The sequence below is a fragment of the Martes martes genome (assembly GCF_963455335.1).
Source record: "Martes martes genome assembly, chromosome: 4".
NCBI classification, from domain to species: Eukaryota; Metazoa; Chordata; class Mammalia; order Carnivora; family Mustelidae; genus Martes; species Martes martes.
In genome coordinates, this window is record NC_137891.1 from 177699544 (window position 1) to 177722020 (window position 22477).

Here is a 22477-nt window from a genome sequence, read left to right on the forward strand (position 1 = left end):
TGCTTGGTTGGTCGACACGATGGGTCGTTTGGACAGAGCGACCATTCAGGCATCATCAGGGGGCATTTCCCTAAGCCTCCGTGTCCTCATCTGAACTGGGGACACCAGGAAGACCCCCTCTCCGGGACGCTGTGAGAGGAAGAGGAGGATGTGTGGGAAGCGCTGCGTAAACTGTCCAGCCCTGCGGAGCTGGGCGGCTGCTCACTTTGGGGAAGATTGTGAACACCCACGCCGAGTGCACGCACGTCAACCTGTCCCCACAAATCCCGGATTTGGCGGCAGAGACCCGGGGCCCCTTAGCTCAGTCCCATACTGCCTCTGGAAATCCAGGCCGGGGGAGTTTCTTGGCCGAGTTCAAGGCCGATGGTGCCTGCCCTACAGGAGCCCCCCTGGACGTGAACCCAGTCTGCTCAGCTGTTCAGAAGGTCTCAAATGTTCAGTGGGCGAACCTCTGCCCCCCTGCACGTGGGGGGTAAGCGGCGGGCTGCCTCTGCCGGGCAGGGGTGTGATGAGGGGGCAGCCCAGGAGCCACCTTCTGCTTCAGGCTGACTTTGGGACCTGCACCCAGAGAAGTGATTAGGGTGCTGGTGGCTCCAGTGGGCGCCCCCCCCCCCAGCCTGTTGCAGAGGTGAGCTGTGTGCCTCCTCTGCAGGGCTTGGTGAAGGGCCGGTGGGGGGCGGTGCGGGTCTGGGGCTCTGTGGCCCTCGGCCCCTCTCCAGCACCGCCCGCCGTGGGGCCCAGCCCGGCACCAGCACCGCGGCGCCCTAGCCGTCGCCGCCGCCCCTGCCCAGTACACGGCCTGATGGACTCCTTTCCTCCCTGGCAGGTCTGTGCAGACTTTCGCAGACAAATCAAAGCAAGAAGCTCTTAAGAACGACCTGGTGGAGGCCTTGAAGAGAAAGCAGCAGTGTTAGAGCTCGGCTCCGTGCTACCAGGACGCGCCACACGCTCGTTAGGTTCCTTTCTTAGAGAACTCGTCTTCTGCTCCCTTCCCTCGCCCCGCGCCTCCCCACCAGGTCATGTAACACCGGCTTCACCGACCGCACGGCGCCGTCTCCCCCCGAGAATAAAGCCCAGTCAACACCCTCCGTCTCTGAGGCCTCCTTCCCACCACGTTTTGCTGTCCGAACTCTCCGTGTCTCCGCAGAGACCGTGTGTTTCGTTTGCCCCAGGCCCCCACCTGCCCCCCACCCATTTATAGGCATAAAATACTGTCCGCCTCCCCTTCCTTCCCACCTTTTTGTTACATTGGTGTAAAAAATGTAAAACAAAAAAATTTTATGAACTAACTGTGGTGTGTGAAAGAGAGAAGAAAAACTGGAAATCTGATTCCACGTGTGTTTGGGAGTAGCTTGGGGTTGGGGCTGGGGGACAGGGGACAGCTCCGGGAGAAAGGGGGTGGCCCTCCGCCTTGTCCTGCACGGACTTGAACCCTGTCCCACGGAGACCACGTGGTGGGGGTGCGGGGGTGGGGCCTGCTGACTGTCCGCTCTTCTGGCCAGGTGCTTTCTTTCAATTTTTATGGAATGCAAAAGGAGTTTTTTGTTTTATTTTGTTTTTTTGTAAAGCTTAAAAAAAATCTACATCTTATACTTGAGCTTCCATACTTAAAAAAAAAAGAAAGAAAAAAAAAACAAAAAAAAAATAAATAAACAGAAACTGGGACGCAGTTAGCACTGGCCTCGTGTTCTTTCTCACCCGCTTCCCTTCGCAAGCATCCGTGGCCCCAGGCGGGAGTCGGGCAGACGCAGGTGGGACCCGCACCACGTCATCCTGTCATTCTGGGTGTGGCCTCCCCAGGCCCCTCATTTCTGCAAACACCCAGGGTGTGCGGGATGCCCACGTGCCCCAACCCGTCCTCACAGCCGGCAGGGACTGTCCCTGCTCTCCCAGCTGACAGCAGGCGGCCGCGCAGCCGGTCCGGAGGGCTCACACCCTGGCTCTGGGGTGAACCCTGTACCCAGTTAGCACCCCTGGCACGGGTGGTGGTCTCAAGAGCACGAGGCGTCGGGGACAAGCTGGGCTGTCCAAGGCCCTTCGACCCCTCCCCGTAGTCTCCACAAGTCAGCCCCTTGGAGCCCTTGCGGAGGTCTTTCTGGGGCCCCTAATCCAAGATTCGCTGTGTCCAAACTGTCATTCATTCGCGTCATGGACTAAGGAGCCACTATGTGGCACCTCCACCACTGGGGGGAGCGGGCACCGTGGGCTGGGCCTCTGGTGCCACCCACTGCAGACATGACCCCTGCCCAGCCCAGGGAGCTCTCGCCGGACAGACTCTTGAGTTTCATTCCCACAGGGAGGGTTTCCTGCTCGCAGGATCCCTGGCACAGACTTGGCCTCTGTCTTTCCAGATGCCATGGGCTCCCTTTCCCTCCCCCCGGGGAGCCCCACGTATCCTCTGGGGCGGGTGTTCTCGCTCAGCAGGTGGGCTTCTGCTCCTGGCAACCAGCGAACCCTAAGGAGAGAGGGCTCCCGGGGGCCCCCATTGGCACCGACCCCCCAACCACATGCCCAAGGGGCTGACATGTCTACCCCCACTTCACAGGAAGCAGGGTAGGGGGGTGGGATGTGCACCCCACCCCTGCTGGCCCCACTACCCCTGGCTGGCCCCACCTGCCCGTTTTAGAATTCCAAGAGAAGACCATCTTTTCCTCCTGTTCTCTTGATGATGAAGCGTCTACAGCAAAAGCTTCAAAACTTTGTTAAGATTTCATTTATTTGAGAGAGCATGAGCCGGGGAGAGGGAGGAGCAGAGGGAGAGCGGGACAAGCAGACTGACCACGCTGAGCCAGGGGCCTAACGCAGGGGGCTTGATTGCATGACCCCAAGATCATGACCGGAGCTGAAACCCAGAGCTGGCTGCTTCACCAGCTGAGCCCCCCAGGCACCCAAGGCTTCCAATTTTTTAAAAATAAAGTATGTCTCATTCCAAACAGTAATTAAATAAATGTTAAAAATTACCTATCACGGGGCTCCTGGGTGGTTCAGTGGGTTAAAGCCTCTGCCTTCAGCTCAAGTCATGATCTTAGGGTCTTTGGATGGAGCCCCGCATAGGGCTCTCTGCTCAGCAGGGAGTCTGCTTCCCCCTTTCTCTCTGCCGCCTCTCTGCCTACTTGACTTATTGTGTCAAATAAATAAATAAAATCTAAAAAAAAAATTACTTATCATAAAAGTGAAAAAGCTTCATCATTATTTTCTCAATATAACTAAAATTTGTAAAACCTTCAGCAGGAAAACCAGATTACTTAATCATACCTTGTCAGCTTGTTACTTCAACCAGAGCCTACCAGCTTCGCTGCAAATGTTTGGACTGAGGGCTTCGTCACTGAGTTTGCAATTCTGTCTTCCGCCCTTAGGAAGCAGGTGATCTATTAAACAGGTAATTTCTTGGGGCACCTGGGTGGCTCAGGTCATGATCTCAGGGTCCTGGGATCGAGCCCTGCATCGGGCTCTCTGCTCAGCAGGGAGCCTTCTCCCCCCTCTCTCTCTCTGCCTGCCTCTCTGCCTACTTGTGATCTCTGTCTGTCAAATAAACAAAATCTTAAAAATAAATAAATAAAATAGGTAATTTCTTTAAAACAAGTTGGTGCTATTTTTGTTTCATAAAATCATTGGTTATAATTCTCATGACCAACACTCCAATTCACTGTTTAAAAAGCTGAAGTTCAGAATATAAACATTATATAAACTCATAATGTAAAGAAATTAAGTTTCTAAAATACACTGAAATGTGGTACAAATATTTTTTAATGTTTTATTTTTAATTTTCTATCCTTACTTTGTGACTTTCAAAATATTACTTCAGGGGCGCCTGGGTGGCTCAGTCGGTAAAGCATCGGACTCTTGCTTTCGGCTCGGATCCCCTGACTATGACCTGAGGTCATGAGACTGAGCCTTGCATCAGGCTCTGAGCTCAGCAACGAGTCTGCTTGTCCTTCTGCTTGTCCCTCTCCCTCTGCCCCTCCCCCCACACTGGTGTGTGCACACGCCCTTGCTCCCTCTCAAATAAATAAATATATTTCTGGGGCACCTGACTGGCTCCGTTAAGTGTCTGCCTTTGGCTCAGGTCATGATCCCAGGGTCCTGGGATGGAGTCCTGCATCGGGCTCCCTGCCCAGTGGGGAGTGTGCTTCTCCCTCTCCTGCTCCCCCTACTTGTGCTCTCTGTCAAATAAATAGATAAATAAATAAATTTTTAAATAAATTTTTTAAAAAATTACTTATCTATTTATAAGTAGACTCTCCTACCACTGTTCTCTACCCTTTTTACGCAATTTTTTTAAAGATTTCATTTATTGGAGAGAGCACGACAGAGGGAGAGTAGGGAAGCAGGGGAGACACAGGCTCCCCGCGGAGCAGGGAGCCCAACACATGGGTCTCGAAGCTCCATCCCACGACCCCGGGATCATGACCTGAGCCAAAGGCAGACACTTCACTGACTGAGCCACCCAGGCCCCCTGCCCCGTCCCTAAGGTTTTTATTTACGTAATCCCTACTCCCAGTGTGGAGTCACAAGCTCCACGACCGAGCCAGCAGCCCACTTCGTGCAACTTTTCAAAGTAAATGCTCCGGTGAGTGCTTCCTAGAACGAAGAGCCTGTGTCACATACAACAGATCTTCAACCCGTCCAGGGAATGAAACCATTCACAGTTCCTCACGCATACTGGGCACCTGGGTCATCTGCAGTGACTACAAGTGAGCAGAAATGTTGCAAGATGTAGTATATTCTTATACCCATAACTTCCTGTGCAAATTTAGTCATCGCTGACCTGATCCTTTCTCCAATAGCCGTCTGGGGACGAGAGCACGCTCTCGCCCCACGTCGAGGGCACACACACAGGAGTTCTGCGATCGTGGGTTCCACGCCGGGTACCTTCACCAGATGGAGGCTCCCTGAGGGATGTTGTTTCGGGGATTCACTCACTCAGACGTTTACTGAGCACCTACTGTGGGCTGGGTGAGCAGGACAGAAGTCTGCCCACGCTGTTGTGTGGGGAAGTGCTGATGAAAAACCGGTCTTCCCAGAGCACTTCCGTGTGCTGCGCAGAGATCCCCGTGGGTGGCTGTGTCCTCGGGCTGTCGCGGGGTTGGGGGACTGAGCAGTAGTACTCCGGTGAGTGGAGTTAACCCGCAGCAGAGGGCAATTCCCACCCTCACCGCGGGGCTGACCCTCCCCTGGATCGGGTCAGCGCGCTCGAGGTGGGGCAGGTGGGCCGGGTGGTCACGGAAGTCAGCAACTGGCTGTCTACCCAGCGGCCTCTGCGGTCCCTCCATTCGGCAACAGTGAAAGCCACGTCCAACGGCAGAAGAGGTGAAGAGAGCAGTGAGCTGCAGGTTCGTCCCCTTTCTCAGCTTTGGGGTCTCAAGGCCATGTCCAAACTGTGGCTTAAAGAAGCCCATTAAGTTCACCGAAGAACCCTGGGCTGGAAGGGCCTGGGGCCACATGCTGAGCATGGCACGCTGGGCCCTTCTGCTTCCCAGGAGACTGCTACCTGCCTGCCAGCTCTTCCTGTCCCCCCAGGATTCGGAGGGACACGGAGACCAGGCGCTGTGAGAGGCCTCTGCACACACGGCATCTCATTCAAGGGAGAGTCGAGAGCCAAGGGAGGGCTCTTTTGGGGTGACTGGTCCAGCCTCCTGCTCCCCCTGAGTGTCCAGAGAGAGACTCCCTCCCGGACAAGGACAACCGACAAGTGACAAGGGTGGTGCCGCTCTTGGCTGAGTCTGGGCCTGACGCCTGGAAGCAGAACGCCACTGAGCCTGCACGTCAGGTGGGAGGACGGGTCTACAGCGGGAGCGCTCACCCCTTCAGGTCACCCCCTGCCTGCAGCAAGGTAAGAGGTGTGCACCCCAGGGGAGAAGGGAAGTCTACCGGGGATCCCCCCGGGCCTGCCCAACTGGCCCCGTCCATGTGGGGGAGCTACCGGAGGAAGCTGGGGGGCCCGGGCACTGGCGACACTCATGTCGCCATCCTGTACCCACCCCTTGCCTGGCGGCGGTGGCGGCGGGCACTAGAGCCTAAACACTCCACCAGAAGGACTCCCTCCTCCGTCAGACAGGGCACTGCCTGGGCCACAGCCATCAGACCGGGGGCTGCTTTGGGAGGAAGAACCGTGGCTCAGCGCCAACGGGGCACGGCTGGAAAGCAAGAGCTATCGCCCCACAGACCGGTGCTTCCCGGGAGGAAGGGAGGCGGCCACCTGCACGAGGTAAGGTCCTCCGGGCAGGGCTGTGACCCATCCTCTCTCTCAGGCAGCTCTGACTGAGGCCCGCACTTGGGGCGCTCGCCGCCATGCTGAGGGAGCCCCCCAGTAACGCATCAAGCAAGGTCATGGCCCTGGGGGGAGCCAGATGCTGGCTGGCAAGGGCACCTGAAGCAGGCCCAAGCCAGAGCCAGCTGGGGCCTGAGGGCAGCTTCGCCTGGGAGGGGCCGGGGGCTCCAGGAAGGGGAAAGGGAGCCTAAGCCCCCAAAGTTGGGCTGCCCAGAGAGCGGAGAGAGGCTGTGCAGCCCGCAGCCCTGCCCTCTGGACCCCTAGCCAGGGAGGGGACTCCGAGAGCCCCAGTCCCAGGCAGGTGTGGGATGAGGGACAGAATGGGGTTCGAAAAGCTGCTCCGCCTTGAGCAAGCTGCTTGATCCCTCAAAGCCTGTTTTCCATCTCGAAACTGGCCTAATTGCACCGGCCCCGTAGCGCCCCGCCCAGCATACAGCAAGCGCTCAACAAAGATCGGCCCCATGCTGGGGTACACACGGGGCTCCGCAGGCACGACCCAGGACAGGCACATGGCAGACTGGCCCGACTTGGCCTCACTGCCCACCTGAACCTCAGAGGCAGCTCTCCCTGGTCTTCCCAGACCCCAATTCCTGCCTTCTCTTCCCTGACCTGCTGCACTCCACTGCCCCAGCCCCAGCTCCACACCTGGGCACGCCCTGCCCCCTTCCTGACTTCCCTCCGTCTTCAGGATTGACCCCAGGGCCCCTCCTCCGAGAAGCCTTCCCTGTGGAGTCTCCTCATTCTGGCGGCACTTTGTATCTTCTGGTCAAAGCCCTCACCCCCAGGCTCGGGCGGCCATCTTCGCTCCCTGCCAAGGACCAGAGCCCGGTCACCCCCCTCGCAGACGCCCAGCACAGCCGGGGCTGGTGGAGGATACTCTCTGCCGATCTAGTGGCACCAAACTGGCTTGTGGGCCCCCCCCACCCCGCCGCGGCGAGCTCCCTCCTGTCCCTAGGGCAGGAAGAGCCACAGCTTCTCTCCCTGACCAGCCCTCAGGCACCCAAAGGGGCATGGCCAGTAAGTGGACTCAGAATGGGGTCTGGGAGACAGAGTGAGGTTGGGGTCCCGGACCGGAGCTCAGGGCTGAGCCCTGTCCTCCTCTCCTCCCTTCCCACTGCTCCTGCACCTCCATCCTTCTGCCTGCCACACATACACTCGTGCACGCGCACGCATACACACACACACACACCCCGTTATCTCCTGCATGTCACCCTCCTCCAGGAAGGTCTCCCTGATCTGCAGGGAGATCTGGAAGTGCCTCTCCTCCAGGTGAAAATTACCAAAGCTAACCTTTATGGTACGCTTACTACATGCCAGACTTTGGGACTAACCTCCGCTAATTATACCCATTTCACAGATGAGGTAACTGAGGCACAGAGACGCTAAGAGGCAGAACCAAGATCTGAACCTTAACTTTTTTTTTTTTTTTCTGCTTCTTCCTGAGCACTGAGGGGCCAGGACCCCGTCATTCTCGCTGCTGGATCCTCAACCCCGGGTGTGGATTCTGTTAGAGAACCAGGTCCCGGAACCCGAGGTCCCCTGGAGGCGGGACAGTCTGCTCCTGTTTGGCTCTGCCACATCTCAGCCTCTAGACCCCCACCTGGGACCTGGAAGCTGGGGCCCAGATCCCCGTGCACCGCAGCTGACCAGCGCAGCCCAGACCGAAGCACCTCGGGGAAGGAGCACCAGAAAGATGCCTTGCTGGGAGGGGCCGTTTACTGCTCTGTCTGCAGTCAACACGACAGTCCCGGGGACACCGGCGGCAGCCGCACCCGCTCCAGGGGTGTGTGTGTGTTTGTGTGTGTGTGCAGGCAGACGGAGGGAGGGGAGTCAAGGGGCACCCACTGCCTTCGGAGGGGCTGAGGTCTCAGCTGCAGCCCCCGTGGGGGCTCCCACAGACAGCAGTCTCAGATTCTAGGGGTGTGTCTCGGGGGGGACTGGCCCCGGCGTCCCCCTCGCTCCCCACTCCCTGCCCCCTGAAGAATCAGTCAGTTAGGGTCCCTGGAAGAGTCACCCAGCAGGTTCCGGAGGTGGGGGGGTGCCTGGGCCGGGCCCTTAAGGCACTAACGGCTGCCTCCACGGCCCACTCCAGGGTCAGCAGCACCGTGTCTGCCCACACTTGTCCCTTCCCGGGAGCAGCGTCTGGAGATCCCCGTTGTCCTGGGCTTGGCCTGGGTCCGGGTCAACTGGGGAGGAGGGGCTGGCGCTCCGAGGAGGTGGCGGTGTCCCTGTATATCAGGAACTGTATGGAGATCTGGAGGGGCCGACGTCAAGGCCAAACCGAGCAGAGGCTAAGACGGCCATGCTCTTCCCTCCCTCTCCCTGAGAGGCCAAGGTCTCAAGCTACAGCCCCCTCCCTTGAGGCTCTCGGGACAGCTGCCTCCAGGGTCCAGCTTGCACTCCTCTGGCCTGGAGGGACTGATTTCCCCAGATTCCGCAGGGCCTTTGCATAGGCTGAGTCGGAACCACCCCTCCCTTGCCTTTGCCTGACTCTGCTCTTCTCCTCCAGGTAGTTTAAACGGCGCTGCAGGGTCCCTGGCTGAGCTTCTAAACTAAGACAGCCCCTGGGGTGACACCAGGCAGGTTTCCCTGCAGTGCCCAGCACCACTGTGGTGAAGTGTGCGTGGACCACCTCCGCCGCGAGCCGGGAGCTTCCCGGGCCACTCGGTTCTTGTTCACTGCCGGATCTGGCGCCTAGCGGGGTGCTGGGCCCACGGAGGTTCACTCTCGATGGATGGGCGGGTGGATGGATGGGCGCGCGTGTGGGTGCTGAAGCCGCCTGCAGGTGGGGGCTGCTATGCCCGCCTCCTCCCCTGCCCCCCACCCCCCCCACCTCCGTCCCCTGCTACCCCCAAAGGATACAACAGTGTCGAGCAGCAGCACGCCCAGGCTGCCCACGAGCCAGGGCAGGTGGTGCAGCAGGTAGCTGCCCTCGCTCTCGCCCACCTCCGGGTTTTTGAGCAGCACGCTCAACCCATACAGCGTGTTCCCCAGCATCACCAAGGCGAACAGCGAGTAGGAGACGCCTTGCGTGGACTTCCTCAGGAACTGGGGGTCGGGGGCAAGGATGAGAGGCGTGGGACGGGGCTCCTGTCACGCTGCCCCGTCCCAAGGAGCAGGCTCTGGGCACATTTCTCACCGTGCGCCCGGCAAGCACGCCCATGACCTGTCCCGGGTCCACGGAGACTGGCCGCCCCCTGCCCGGGGCCCCGCCGACGGCCGCCTCTCCTGCCCCAGCACCCCTCACTGCCCCGCCAGCCTCCCCGGCCCCAGCACGTCCCTTTCTCCCCTCCTCTCGGGACTGTCGGCTGAGTCCCTGCCTCCTCACCGGACGTCTTGATTCTCTGAGACACACACAGGGCACCTGTGCCCCTCAAGACAGGCCTCACCTGTGTCCACATCGCAGAAGCGGAAACTGAGGGCTGGAAAACTGGATTCACTTGCCCAAGCCAACGGTGAGTTTGAACCCAGACCTTCTGCACCAAGACCCCACCCCCTGACCCGGAGGACCCCCTGCCCCGGCCCCAGGCTCACGTTGGTGCGGATCTGAGGCAGCCGGGAAAGCAGGTAGAGCACGCTGGAGACCGAGCCGATGATGAAGCCGATTATCTCCTGCTGAGTGAAGGGCTGAGAGGGCAGGGGCTGCTCAGGGCCCGGGCGGGGCCAGAGGTGCAACGTGAGACCCCCGCTCCCTCGGGGAGGGCAGTGCCCTGGGGACGAGCTGGTCCCCCCCACCAGCCCGCCGGTCCCCCCAGCCCGCACTCCACCATCACTGACCCACACCTCACCTTACTGCCCGGCTCCACTGACAGGAGCGTCCGGCCCCGGAAGACCTCCCTCCGGGCGGCCACAGGGCCCGCGGTCCTCAGTAGCGGGGCGGCACACGCCATCCCCAAGATGAACAGCAGCACAGAATTGATGGGCGTAGACACTGGACAGGAGACGGGGAGGGGGGCAGGGAGCCGAGGTCAGGTAGCAGAGGCAGCAAACAGGGCACGACTTGTGTGCAGGCCTTGCCCTTCAGTGGCTGTGTGACTCCGGGCAAGTAACCCAACCTCTCTGAGCTGTAATGCCTCCTCTGTAGAATGGGTGTAGTAGCACCCTTCTCCTCGAGTCGTAAAGGAGAGACAAGGGCAGGAGGGGATCACCCGGAGCAGAAATGCTCGTGAGACAGCCCCACCCCCAAGTGCCTCCATCTGCCCTCCACACCCGACCCCTCTCAATCCTCAAGGGCAGCAGAGATCTGGGTCCTTGTCCTCATCTCCTTAGCTCCAAGCCCAGGGCCAGGTACAGAGGAGCAGCTGAAGCCCCGTTTGTGGAATGAGACTCAAGAGGAGGGAGGTCCCTGCGGTCGCGCCCGGATGAGCGAGCCATCGGCCAGCCTCCCTCTCTGCGGGCTGGGGAGCCCGCTTGCAGATAAGGCCCGTTGCTGCGTCGATCACTGTGCAATGGGAAACCCACTTCCTCCCGCGCTCCCGGCCCCTCCCACTGCCCCACGCCCCACACGCACACAGAGAGGGGCGCTTCTTAAACTTGTAGTGAAAGTAGAGGGACAGCATCACCAGGTCCGCCAGCACGTAGTACACCGCCGTGTAGGTCTGCAAGAGGAGTGGGAGCTCGTCAGCGGCTGCGGGGCCGACCGGCCTATTTCACCTCTCGGACCTTCTGTCTGTCTCCTCAGCTGTACCCCGCAGAAGCAGAGATCAGGCCAGCAGAGGGTCCGGCCTGGACAGAGGGAGGAGAGGTGGCCGGCGCTCCTCAGCAGGGCAGAGTGGGACTCGGAGGTCAAGGGAGGGCCCTGGTTTGGCCCGGAGGGCGCCTTCTCCCGGGTGGGGTCCTCCCTCTGCCATGGTGGTCCCAGGTGCCCCCCCCCATCGGACCCACCTGCAGGGGCAGCTGGTCAGCGAGGAAGGAGCCGATGAGGTTGCAGGAATCCCCTCCAATCCAGCCCAAAAGGAACCAGAGAGACAGCGCCTGGTCCATGTTGCCGGTCCTGCAGGCCTTGATGTACTGGCTGCGGCCGAGGAAGGAGACTCGGGCTCAGGGCAGGAGAGGGCCCGGGCCAGGGAGGCAGGGACGTCACCTGTGAGCCCATCCTGCTGGCGGGGGGAGCTGCGGGAGCCTCTCGGTGCCCCTTGGGGATTCTCACCCGCAGATTCTCTTCCAACCAGGGAACTCAGTGGCAGCTGCATCGTTCCAGAAGCATCCATAGCATTCCTCAGACTCCCCTCCAGAGCACCCTAGAGTCTCCCAGCGGGGCCCTGGAGTTCTGTGTCAGGCCCTGAGACCCGTCACAGGGACCCTGCATTCTTTCTTCCATGGAGGGGAAGGGGGGTGGCTGTGGCAGGGACCCGTGGCCTGGCGCTGCCCTATCTTCAGGAGCGGTTGATGATAAGACGGGCCAAACCACGGCCTGTGACCTTCAAAGGGCAATGGAGCAGGGCTGGGCTGTGGCCTGAGCTCGACCTCCTGGCTTTGGAGGCTGGTGGTTTGTTTTGTATCTGGGGGTTTCTTTTTGTTTCTTTTTTAAGATTGTATTTATTTATTTGACAGACAGAGATCACAAGTAGGCAGAGAGGCAGGCAGAGAGAAAGGGGGAAGCAGGCTCCCTGTTAAGCCGAGAGCCCAATGCAGGGCTCGATCCCAGGACCCTGAGATCATGACTTGAGCCAAAGGCAGAGGCTTAGCCCACTGAGCCCCCCAGACACCCCATACCCTGGTGGTTTTTCTCAAAGGCCAAGTGTCAGCAGGAGCTCCATGCTGACAAGAGGTGTTAAAGGGCCTCAGGCAGAGGTCTGACTCTGAACTCTTTCAGTCCTGCAGACTCCCCACCCCCACCCCCACCCCCACCCCCGCCCCTTCCAGGGGAGGTCTAGTCCCTGATGCTTCTTCTGGGGCAGGAGACTCAGGGCACACGGAGGCCCGAAGCCAGGATTACAGCCAGACCCTGAGCCCTCCCTCTCCAGTCACTCTGAACCTCTATGCAACTGCCATTTACTCTTTTTCTGTTTAACCCTCTGTATGTATTTATTTTATTTATTATAATTTTTTTAAGAGAGAGCAGGGAAGGGCAGAGGGAGAGAAAGAATCTTTTTAAAATTTTTTATAAAGATGTATTTATTTATTTGAGAGCGAGCGAGCTACATAGAGCACAAGTGGGGGCTGAGGGGAGAGGGAGAGAGACAGAGGGAGAAAATCCCAAGCAGGGTCCGTGCTGAGCTCCAGGCCCGACATGGGGCTGGATCTTACGACTGAGACCATGACCTGAGCCGACACCAAGAGTCAGCTGTTTACCCAACAGAGCCACCCAGGCATCCCCCGTCTGTGCGTATTTAAATAAAGGGGGAATAAATGGCACTGTGCGTATTTAAATAAAGGGGGACTAAATGGCACTTCGTCTCCCCCAAGACCCAAGTCAGAAACAGAATGCCGGGTATAGCCCTGGTTCTTCCCATGGCCAAGCTCCCTCCTCCTCCCGTGGACACCCTCCCGCCCCCACCCCACCCCTCCCCCACCCATTCTGCGTGCCTCTGTGTCCTACCCAAGCTTGGTTCCCCCTGAATCTGTCGTCCCTCTCAACCCCGGCTGGCTGCAATCACTTCGAGCCTCCCACTGCTCTTCAGGGGAGCCCCTAGGGCCAGCTGTCCCCCTGCCCCCACCCCCAGCGGGGGCGGGGGGGGGGGGACTTATTTCCCTTTCTCCAGACTCATCAACAGCCAGGCTACTCCCTCCTCTTCCCCTTTGTCTTTCATGGCTCAGGAAATCTCACTTCCTCCCCACGGCCTTCCTTGACACAAGCTCGCAAGCGTCCACTACTTCCTCCTTGGTACCACGGGACATCCTTGTCCCTCCTGGACTCAAGCCTCTTGAGGGCAGGAAGAGTGTCCAGCTCAGGCCTGGCACCAGGGAGGCCCCTAATTAAGGTGTAGCCTATGGCCCTTAAAGCCCCTTCTAGGACATGAGATTTGGCCTTCCTGCCTCAAGTCTCACTCTCTGTCCCTCCAGTCCTCCCCTGTGGCCCCCAGACGGCCTTTTAAAGGCGGCTGGAATGGAAGCTCTGCAAAGGCAAGGAAGGCGCCTGTTTTGTTCACTTGCAACATACCTACTACGGCACCGGGAACAAGCTAATCCAATGAAAATGTCAAGTCCACAATGAGGCAGTAGGACAACTCCACGGGGAGACGACCATCTTTGAAACACAGGGTACTGGGACAACCAGACATCTCCATGCAAAAGAACGAGACTGGACCCCTACCCCACACCGTATACAAAATACAACTCAAACTGTAGCAAAAACCCATTAAAAAGAACACCACAGGCCCAAGATGGAGTCACTTAGGCCAAATCAACAAACAGAGGCTTAATAACTAACCTAACCACATTTCAACCTCCCCCAGAAATGTAGTCTTAATGGGTCCGGAGTTTTCTGGCCGGTAGCCATGAGGTAATCTATCACACGGGCCCTCTCCATCCCCCACAAAGGCAGATGAGATCATCTACTAAGACCCCCTGCAGGAAAGTGAACTTGCCTGATGTAATCCTTCCTCCCTCAGTAATTTCTTGCCCCAGCCTCTTTCCTATAAAACCTTCCATTTTATAAAACTCTTGGGAACATCTCTCTGTTTGCTAGATGGGATGCTGCCCAATTCGTGAATGGCTTGATAACACCGACTGTGTCTTCAAATTTAGTCAGCAGAATTTTGTCGGTTAAGTATCAGAGACTTGATTTTGGCTCAGGCCATCATCTCAGGGTTCTGAGATCGAGCCCCACTTCGGGCTCCATGCTGGGCTTGGAGCTGCTTAAGATTCTCTCTCTCCCTCTCGCTCTGCTGAAAGAAAGGAAAAGGAAAGAAAAGAAAAGGGAAAAGAAAAGAGAGAAAAGAGAAGAAAGAAAAGACTATATTTGGTTTTCATCCCATCCCTGGCAGAGAGTTCCTAAAACTCTTGGAATTTCCTAAGTGATTTGAGCAATAAAGGTGCATTTGTTAGTTAATGAGGTGACTTTTGGAAAGCCTCAGGGTGCCCTAAAGATGCGGGCTGGCTGCCAGGATGTGATGAAACCCTTGGAACCTTCAGTCCCATTCCCCTGACCTCCGGGGAGCGGAGAGGGGCTGGAGACGGAGTTCAGTCGCCACTGGCCAATGATGTCATCCATCATTCCCGTGCAGCGAAGCCTCCAGAAGAACTCGAATGGACAGGTTCAGAGAGCTTCTGGGTCAGCGAACGTGCTCAGGGAGAGTGGCGCCCCGGGAGAGGAACCGGAAGCTCCGCAGCCCCCGTCCGCATCCTCTGCCCGGTGCATCTCTTCCATCTGTCTGTCCCCTGTATCCTTTCGTAAAACACCAGTGACCTACTGAGTCAAATGTTTCTCTGACTTCCGTGAGCTGCTTTAGCAAATTAAACCCAAGCAGGGGCTTTGTTGGTATAGCTGGTCCACACCTGTCAAAAGCCAAGGTGACAATCTGAACTTGTGACTAACCTCTGAAGGGGGAGGGGCAGTCCCGTGGGACTGAGCCCCTTTGCCTGTGGGATCTGATGCTGTCCCACCGTACACAGTGTCTGAATGGTGTTAAATGCGTGGTGGTGTGGGAAAAAATACACATGGACACTGGCATCGAAATCAGGTAAATCTATAAAACTGTTCGAGGAAAAGATAACGCAAGAGGGCTTGACTAGCCCCACTCTGACCTCAAACTTACTATACTTTATTTTTAAGTAGACTCCACACCCAGCACGGGGCTTGAACTTACCACCCTGACATCAAGACCTGAGTCAAATTCTAGAGTCGGAGGCTTACTTGACTGAGCCACCCAGCTGCTCCTTGACCTCAAACTTTCTAATTGATTAAGTTCTTCTTTCTAGTTTATTCCTTAACTCAGGCAGAAGACCCCATGGGCAAGGGATCCCAGGAAGGGAACGGGAACTACCCGCTGAAGCAACAAGGACCGTCCTGTGTCCGGGAGACCTGCTGTGACTGAGCCCATGACCATGACCAACCAGACTTCACCGCCCCCCTGCATGTACCCAACGGCCATCTTTCCCGAATTTCCTTATATAATTCTGGAAGGACTGTCAGCACTTGGGAGACAGTCTATACCAGCTTGTGGGTTTCCTAGTGTTGGCCTCACAGAGATAAATCCCTTTCTCGCTTCACCACCACTCACGTCTCTGCCATTGTATTTGGTCGGTGGCAAGTGGCTGAACTTGATCTGGCTGCCCCCCTCCCCGCCAGAGCCAGATGCTCTTGTGCCCCTGTGCCCCGGTTACTATCAGGGTAAATCTCTGTCACTTGGATAAGGCAACGGTGTTTTTTTAGTTATGACACCAAAAGCACAAGCAAAAAAGAAAAAAAGATACACGGCATATCATCCAAATGCAGAACTTCTGTGCTTCCGAGGATGCAATCAAGAAAGCGAAAAGAGAACCAGAGAATGGGAGAAAATATTTGCAAATCATGACGCTGTTATATCCAGAATATATAAAGAACGCTTGCAACTGAGGATGCCTGGGTGGCTCAGTCGGTTCAAGGTCTGCCTTCAGTTCAGGTCATGATCTCGGGGTCCTGGGATGGATCCCCACATCGGGCTCCTTACTCAGCTGGGGGCCTGCTTCTCCCTCTCCCTCTGCCCCTCCCCACCATTCGTGCTCTCTTTCTCTCTTGCAAATAAATAAATAAAATCTTAAAAAAAAAAAAAGAACTCTTACAATTCAACAACAAAAGGGTAAATAATCCAATTGAAAAATAGACAAATGGGGGCAGATGGGTGGCTCAGATGGTTAAGCCTCTGCCTTCAGCTCAGGTCATGGTCTCAGGGTCCTGGGATGGAGCCCCGCATCGGGCTCTCTGCTCAGCGGGGAGCCTGCTTCCCACCCCCCCGCCACCCACCTGCCTCTTTGCCTACTTGGGATATCTGTCAAATAAATAAAATCTTAAAAAAAACAAAAACAAAAACAGACAGAAAGTACGCATTGATGAGGATATGGACGCACTGGAACCTCACACTCGAGGGAATGGAAATGGTAAAGCCTCTTTGAAAACCCGTCTGACAGTTCCCTGTTAGAAAGAAAACCACGGAAGGCGCCCGGCTGGCTGGCAGAGTCTGTGGAGCACAAGACTCTCGATCTCGGAGTTGTGAGTTCGAGCCCCATGTTGGGTGTAGAGATTACTTAAAAAAATAAAATAAAATCATTATATATATATATATATATATATATATACACACACACACACACACATACATACATATATACACACACACACACACAGAAAACCAGGGGTGCCTGGGGGGGCTCAGTCGGTGAAGCGTCTGCCTTCACCTCAAGTCGTGATCCCAGGGTCCTGGAATCAAGTCCCGCACTGGGCTCCCTGCTCACGCAGGAGTCTGCTTCTCCCTCTGCCTCTGCAGCTCCCCCTGCTTATGCTCTCTCTCTCTCTCCTGTCACTCTCAAATAAATAAATAAATAAAATCATAATAAAAAATAAATAAATAAACTAGCTCCTTGAACTCCTTAAAAAAAAAAAAAAAAAAAACCAGAGGCCCCAAATGACATCACTAGGGCTAGGCCGAGTCATGAAACCCGGCTTAACAATGTTTTTTTAAACATCCTTGAAAGATTAAACATAGCATTACCCCATGACCCAGCAATTTCACTACGTAAGCATATACCCAAGAGAAGTCAAAACATATATGCCCACAGAAACTGGCACAGGAACGTTCACAGTAGAGACAAAGCCACATCCATCAGCGACCGGCTGAGTAAACGGTGGCCTGTGGCACAGGGAACATTACAGCGACGGCTCGGGGGAGGCTTGAAGAGGTTCTGTTAAGGGGAAGAAGCTGGACTTTCACATGCTCTCTGATTCCATTTACTGGAAATGTCCAGAGTCGGCAAATCTACAGCGACACGAGGAAGAGGGGTAGTTGCCCGGGGCTAGGAGCTCCAGGCGAAATCAGGGATGACTCATTTCTTTGGGGGTTTCTTTTTAGGGTGATGGAAGTATTCTAAAAAGGATTTTGGCATTGGTTACACAACTCTGCGGATACACTAAAAACACTGAATTATACATGTAAATGGGCTAATTCTATGGTATGTGGACTCTCTCTCCATAAAGCCATTTTTAGAAAATGCTGAGCTCCTGATTAAAGCCTTATCTTTCTCCCTCAGGATAAAGAGCCCGTTTCCTAACAGTGGAGAAGCCTCACAGCATAGCGTCCTCGGTGACCTCTTCGACCTCCCTTCTCCCTGGGCCCCTAACGCCCACACCCTCCAACCAGCCACAGGATTGTGCCCACATGGTGCAAAGGCCGCAGGTCCTTCGAGCCGTCCTCACGGCAAGCCTGGGAGGTCAGCAACACCATGCCCATTTTGCAGATGAGTAAGGTGAGGTACAGAGCAGTGAAGTGACTCCCCCAGGTCACAGTGTGTCCCTGTTCCTCAATCACAACAGTGGTCACACTCTCTTGTAATCACCGCTCGCCCACCCATCACCAGACTGTCACAGGACAAGGCATCTCAGCCCTCCCACCCCCTGCTTTCTCTCTTCTTAGCTGTACAACTTAGAGCAAGTGACTTACTTAGCCTCTCTGGCTTTCTGTTCCCTCCTAAGTAGGGACAGTTACATGGTTATGAGGCTTAAATGAGGTAAAAACACAACAAGTGCTCAGAACAGAGGTACGTAGCATGCACTGAACAAACAGCAGCAAGGGTTAATACTGTTACTATCACCTGTGTGTTGGCATTGGCCAGCACAAGGTGGGCCCCAGGCCGGGCTTCAGGGTAGGGTCCTCCAGGGTGTGCTGGAAATCAGTGAGTGGGAGTGGAGGAAGGAGTACATTTGGCCTTGAGTCTGGAGAGGCCCAAGGCAGGTCGGGCAGACCCTCCTCCAGGTAGTGCCTGAAGCCATGGCCCCAGCCCGCACCCCTATCCTGGTCCCGTCCCCCCTGCCACCACTCACGGGAAGGTGGATGCTGCAAAACAGACAATCGAGATCAAGCCCAGGCCCACACTGGCCTCGTCCCAGCCGTCCTGGGCGCATTCGCCGAACACGTCCCATATCCACCGGCGGGAGCCATTGGGGCAGTCGGAGAAGTTGCCGGAGCCCAGTTTCTTCCAGACCATGGCTGCTGCAGGATCGGGGGAGGACTGCACAGGGAGAAAGAGGGGGGGCCTTTAGCCTCGGCAGGCCGGGATCCTGTCAGCACCACCTCCAGCAACGCCCACCCCCGGTTTCATTGCCTGGCACAGACTGAGCCTCTGAATCCGAGGGCACAACCAGCTTCAAGTACATACACCACCTGTGCAGGGACAGTGCTAGATCGGCAGTCAGGGACCAGTGTGTTCAAATGCCAGTTTTAGTACTGGTCAGTGCTGCAACTCGGCAAGTGCCTCAGCCTCCCTGTGCCTCAGTTCCCTCATCTGTAAAAGGGGTCATCACAGTGCCTCCTTCATGTCCTGCCCCAAGTTCATACAATGAACCCGCAGCATCACTTTGTTACAACTCTCCAATGTTTACCTTGTTTCCGATCCCTTGTTCTGTAAATTACATCTATAGAGACCAGCCCCCCATTAAGTATTCTCTCACTGAAAGTAGGACTGGGGTGCCTGGGTGGCTCAGTCATTAAGTGTCTGCCTTCGGATCAGGTCATGATCCCAGGGTCCCGGGATGGAGCCCCACATCGGGCTCCCTGCTCAGTGGGAAGCCTGCTTCTCCCTCTCCCACTTTCCCTTGCTTGTGTTCCCTCTCTCACTGTGTCTCTCTGTCAGATAAATAAATAAAATCTTTTAAAAAATTTAGAAAAGAAAGTAGGACTGTCACCTACAGAGGGTCAGAGAAGGCAGATGGAGAATAAGAGCCAGGTGGGTCCAGGGCTTGCACAGGAAGCTGGCACTCAAGCAGAATTCTCCAGGAGCAGCGTGGGCGGGATGGGGTACCTGCTGCCGAGGCGACCAGGGCCACTTCCCCGTTCAAAGCCCAAAGTGGCCGGTTGCAGGGCAGGCAGGAAAGTCCCCTCCCGATGCCTGGGCAGCCTGCACAGTGACTACAGCACTCACTGTCTGTGCGACAGTCCCAGAGAAGGGACAGAAAGCGGAGCCAGACGGCGCCATCTCCACCAGGCGAGACTCACCGCAGTCCCTGATTACGAAGCTCTTCACCAGCCCTGGGCTAAACACCTTGCAGGCATTTTACTCATTTTGTCCTGTCCAACTTCATGAAGGGGCTGGGGGAGCTCCAGATAGATCCAAGGAACCAAGGAAGTGACTTGCACCCAGCCAGGAAGCGGCAGAGGCAGGAGCCAAACCCAGGATGGGCCCCAAACCCCGACTCCTAGCCACCCTGCCATGCTGCCTCGGGCACTTCTGGCCCTGGATGTGGCAGACCCCCACCCCCAACCTGTGGTCTGGCTGACTGTCCAAGCGCCCCAGCAGCCAGAAGGCAGGCTTCCCCCGTCCCCCCTGTGCTCGGAGGCTTTCCTGGCTGGCCTGGGATCCTCTCCAGCTACCTTCAGTTTCTCCCTCTGCCTGCTGCTCCCCCTGCTTGTGTGCTCATGCTCTCTGTCAATAAATAATTAAAATCTTAAAAAAAAAAAAAAAAGAAAAGCAAGTCTTTTTGTCCCCCGGTCACCCCCTGTTCATTCCCCATGGCCCTTTTACAGATTCTGAGTGTGCCACTCCCTCTCCCCACCATAATACACTGTCACCCTCCTAACTTTCCTTCGAGCTGGGGGAGACTGCCCCATTTTCCAGGTGCGGTTGGGTCGCCCTGCTCGAGTGAGGAATCTGTCTGAGCCTGTCTGTGAAGTGGGAGTGATGACACTGGCTCCTTGGGGTTGGTGGTTCAGATGAAATGCAGGCAAGGAAGGCTCTCGGCCCCAGGCCTGACCAAGCCATGCAGGAGGGTGTCGTGAGGATGAGAGTGTGGCCACTCTCTCACTCCCTTTCCACCAGGTGAGGGAGGAAATGAAGGGAACGCATGCCCAGTGAGGGAAGGGGTATCTGGACGATTGTAGCTTGGCTCACAGGGCCCAGAGCATGGGGCAGGTGGCCCCTGATCTCGCAAAGGGCATAAGCACAGCTGGGGACACTGAGACACGCATGAATCCCAATCAGAAGGGGCCGTCCTCCGGGGGCTGCCCTCTGGGGGCCGCCCTCTGGGGGCCGCTGCACACAGAGCCCATTATCTGGAGGTCCTGACCCAGCTAGGGAGTCAGCCTGGCTGGCCCCAGGCCTGGGTTTTGGGAATGGGCCCACCTCCTGGTCAGACAGGACTGTGAGGATGGATGTCCAGGGTTGCAACAAAGCTTGACTGCATTCCAGAGATTTGACAAGGACCACAGCAGGGGCGGGTGCCTTGGAACCACGGAGGGCACGTGCCCAGAATTCAGGCTCAGTGCCTCTGGACTTCAGATCACAGCCTTTGGGTTTAAGAAGCAACCCCAGGGGCGCCTGACTGGCTTATCTCGTAGACCGTGTAACTCTTAATCTCAGGGTTGTGAGTTCAAGCCCCATGTTGGGTATAAAAATTACTTAAAAGTAACCCCCCCCCCCAAAAAAAGGCAACCCCTGCTGATTCTGATGCACTTGGCCATGCTTTGGGAAAACCTACACTGGAGAAGGCATCTTGGGCCACACCCAAGCTCTCCTACCGGATCCCAAGATGAGTCAGGGAGATGCTTCCCATGAAAGCTTCCCAGGGAAGCAGCAGGCCTCCAGGCTTCTGCACATGTGGTCTTTTCCCTTACGAGTGTCCTTCTCCCCCCTGTTAGAGACACAGTTCTAACATGCCATCCCAAAGACGCCTTGCAAAGGCTAGCTGGATGACACCTGTCACCTCTTCCCTCCCCCTTCACATAGCTGAAGAATGCTTATCACAGTCCTCAGCTACTCGGGCTCCTCAAGCCCACACCCCTTCCTTCATCCTAGCCGTGACTGACTCTCAGGGCCAGCAACGCCGGTGCACAGTAAAGGTTCAGAAAGGGCTGAGGGAGAGAGAGAAGACAGAGAAAGAGGGAGACAGACAGGAAAGGGAGGGAGGGGAACAGAGGAAGAGGGACAGACAGGGAAGGAAGGAAGGAAGGAAGGAAACAAACTAGCTGTGAGCTCAGGTGACCTAAGTTTGAGGAGAGAGCACTAGCGAACTGACCTGCTTAATGCCCACAGCATAGAATTCCAGGGCAAGTGACAGCCTCAGAATTCCAGTCTATACAATGAGGGGATAACCTATGCACCCACCTCCTAGGCGGACCGCAGAATTAAATGACAGGATCCAGGCCAAGGGATTAGAATGGTGCCTGACAGAGATTAAACTTAAACTCGGTAGGAATAGCCAGGGATGGCTATTACTCTGCTTTGGTTGTAGCATGTCCCCCCACCGCCTTCCCTGAGGCCCTGGCGGGAAGCAGCCTTTGGTTAAGGGTTGCAGGGACAGGATGCGCGCCAGCCCTCACACTTGCAAACCCAGCCTCCCCACGTACACACTTCCCAACCTGTCCCAGGCCTGAGGAGGGAAGAGCAATCTGGGATCCCTGTAAAACCACGGCGTAGGTGGAGGGGAGGGGAGTCCCCACTGGCGGCCCACCCACTCCAGGCCTCCGAGTCCTTGGCCACCTGGTGACTAAGGCCAGCGCGGGCCACCTGTTTGGCAGGGATAATGACAGGGCAGCTGCTGGGGTCAGCGCTCAAACGCCGCGAGGCCCCCTCCCCTGCCTGCCCTGGGGAAAACAAGGCCGTCGGAAACGATGGGGCCCGTCCGCCGGAACCAGGAGGTGAAAAGAGGACCCAGACCGCAAACCCTGGCCAGGCTGGTCCGAGAGACCATGCTCAGGAGGGGGACGTATGCCCCCGAGGGTCCAGCTAATCCCGGCCCAGAGCCTCCTCTGCGGATCTCGCGCCGCAAGGAGGGGACAGAAGCCCCAAAACGGTCCAGGGGCTGTAAGAGGTAGTTGGAAAGATGTGGCAGCGACGCCCCAGAGTCCTGACCCGCAGCCTTCAGGCTCGCCCCCAGCCTCAACCCCGGCTCACCGCGTCAAGTTCCGCCGCCGGTCCCGGCTTCAGGGCTCTGCCTGCACCGCCTGGGTCAGCTGACCCGAAGCCCCGCCCCGTCCCGCCCCCGTCCCGCCCCCGTCCCTGTGAGGCGTGGCTCCGCCTCCGTCGCCGCGCGCGGAGCGGACCGTCCCTGGGGGCGGTGCGAGCGGCGAGAGCGAACCG

At 56.8% G+C, this 22477-nt stretch overlaps 2 protein-coding genes across 5 annotated transcripts in view; one reads left to right on the forward strand and one right to left on the reverse strand.

Annotated features, from left to right (window-relative positions):
- The window catches only part of CAPZB (capping actin protein of muscle Z-line subunit beta), a 128658-nt gene extending 127049 nt beyond the window's left edge, over window positions 1-1609 (forward strand). For both annotated transcript variants that reach the window (XM_080803167.1, XM_080803166.1), the window contains one exon: window positions 827-1609. In XM_080803167.1, the coding sequence (XP_080659293.1) occupies window positions 827-914 (88 nt within the window). In that variant the 3' untranslated portion in view covers window positions 915-1609. The remainder of the gene's footprint in view (window positions 1-826) is intronic.
- A 6058-nt stretch (window positions 1610-7667) lies between these two features.
- On the reverse strand, window positions 7668-22351 carry SLC66A1 (solute carrier family 66 member 1). Of its 3 annotated transcripts, XM_080801789.1 has the most exons (8): window positions 22292-22351; window positions 18228-18415; window positions 11156-11285; window positions 10782-10869; window positions 10060-10202; window positions 9806-9898; window positions 9134-9319; window positions 7668-8525 (listed from the first exon to the last, which is right to left on the reverse strand). In XM_080801789.1, the coding sequence occupies exons 2-8, from the start codon at window positions 18389-18391 to the stop codon at window positions 8454-8456; spliced, it is 876 nt and encodes a 291-aa protein (XP_080657915.1). In that variant the 5' UTR covers window positions 18392-18415; window positions 22292-22351; the 3' UTR covers window positions 7668-8453. The 3 variants fall into 3 exon arrangements, with proteins under 3 accessions (XP_080657915.1, XP_080657917.1, XP_080657916.1); XM_080801791.1 differs by lacking the exon at window positions 18228-18415 and having other exon boundaries at window positions 22292-22343; XM_080801790.1 differs by lacking the exons at window positions 18228-18415; window positions 22292-22351 and adding an exon at window positions 11421-11702.
- Between the last annotated feature and the right edge of the window lie 126 nt (window positions 22352-22477).

Excerpts from the sequence above, each read along its gene's own strand:
- SLC66A1 (XM_080801789.1), bottom strand. The coding sequence starts at position 18,391 with ATGGTCTGGAAGAAACTGGGCTCCGGCAACTTCTCCGACTGCCCCAAT. Across the intron at positions 10,870-11,155 it reads CTGACCAGCTGCCCCTGCAG|ACCTACACGGCGGTGTACTA; the intron begins GTGGGTCCGATG and ends CTCCTCTTGCAG. Across the intron at positions 8,526-9,133 it reads TGCTGCTGCTCGACACTGTT|ATCTCCATACAGTTCCTGAT; the intron begins GTATCCTTTGGG and ends CGGCCCCTCCAG.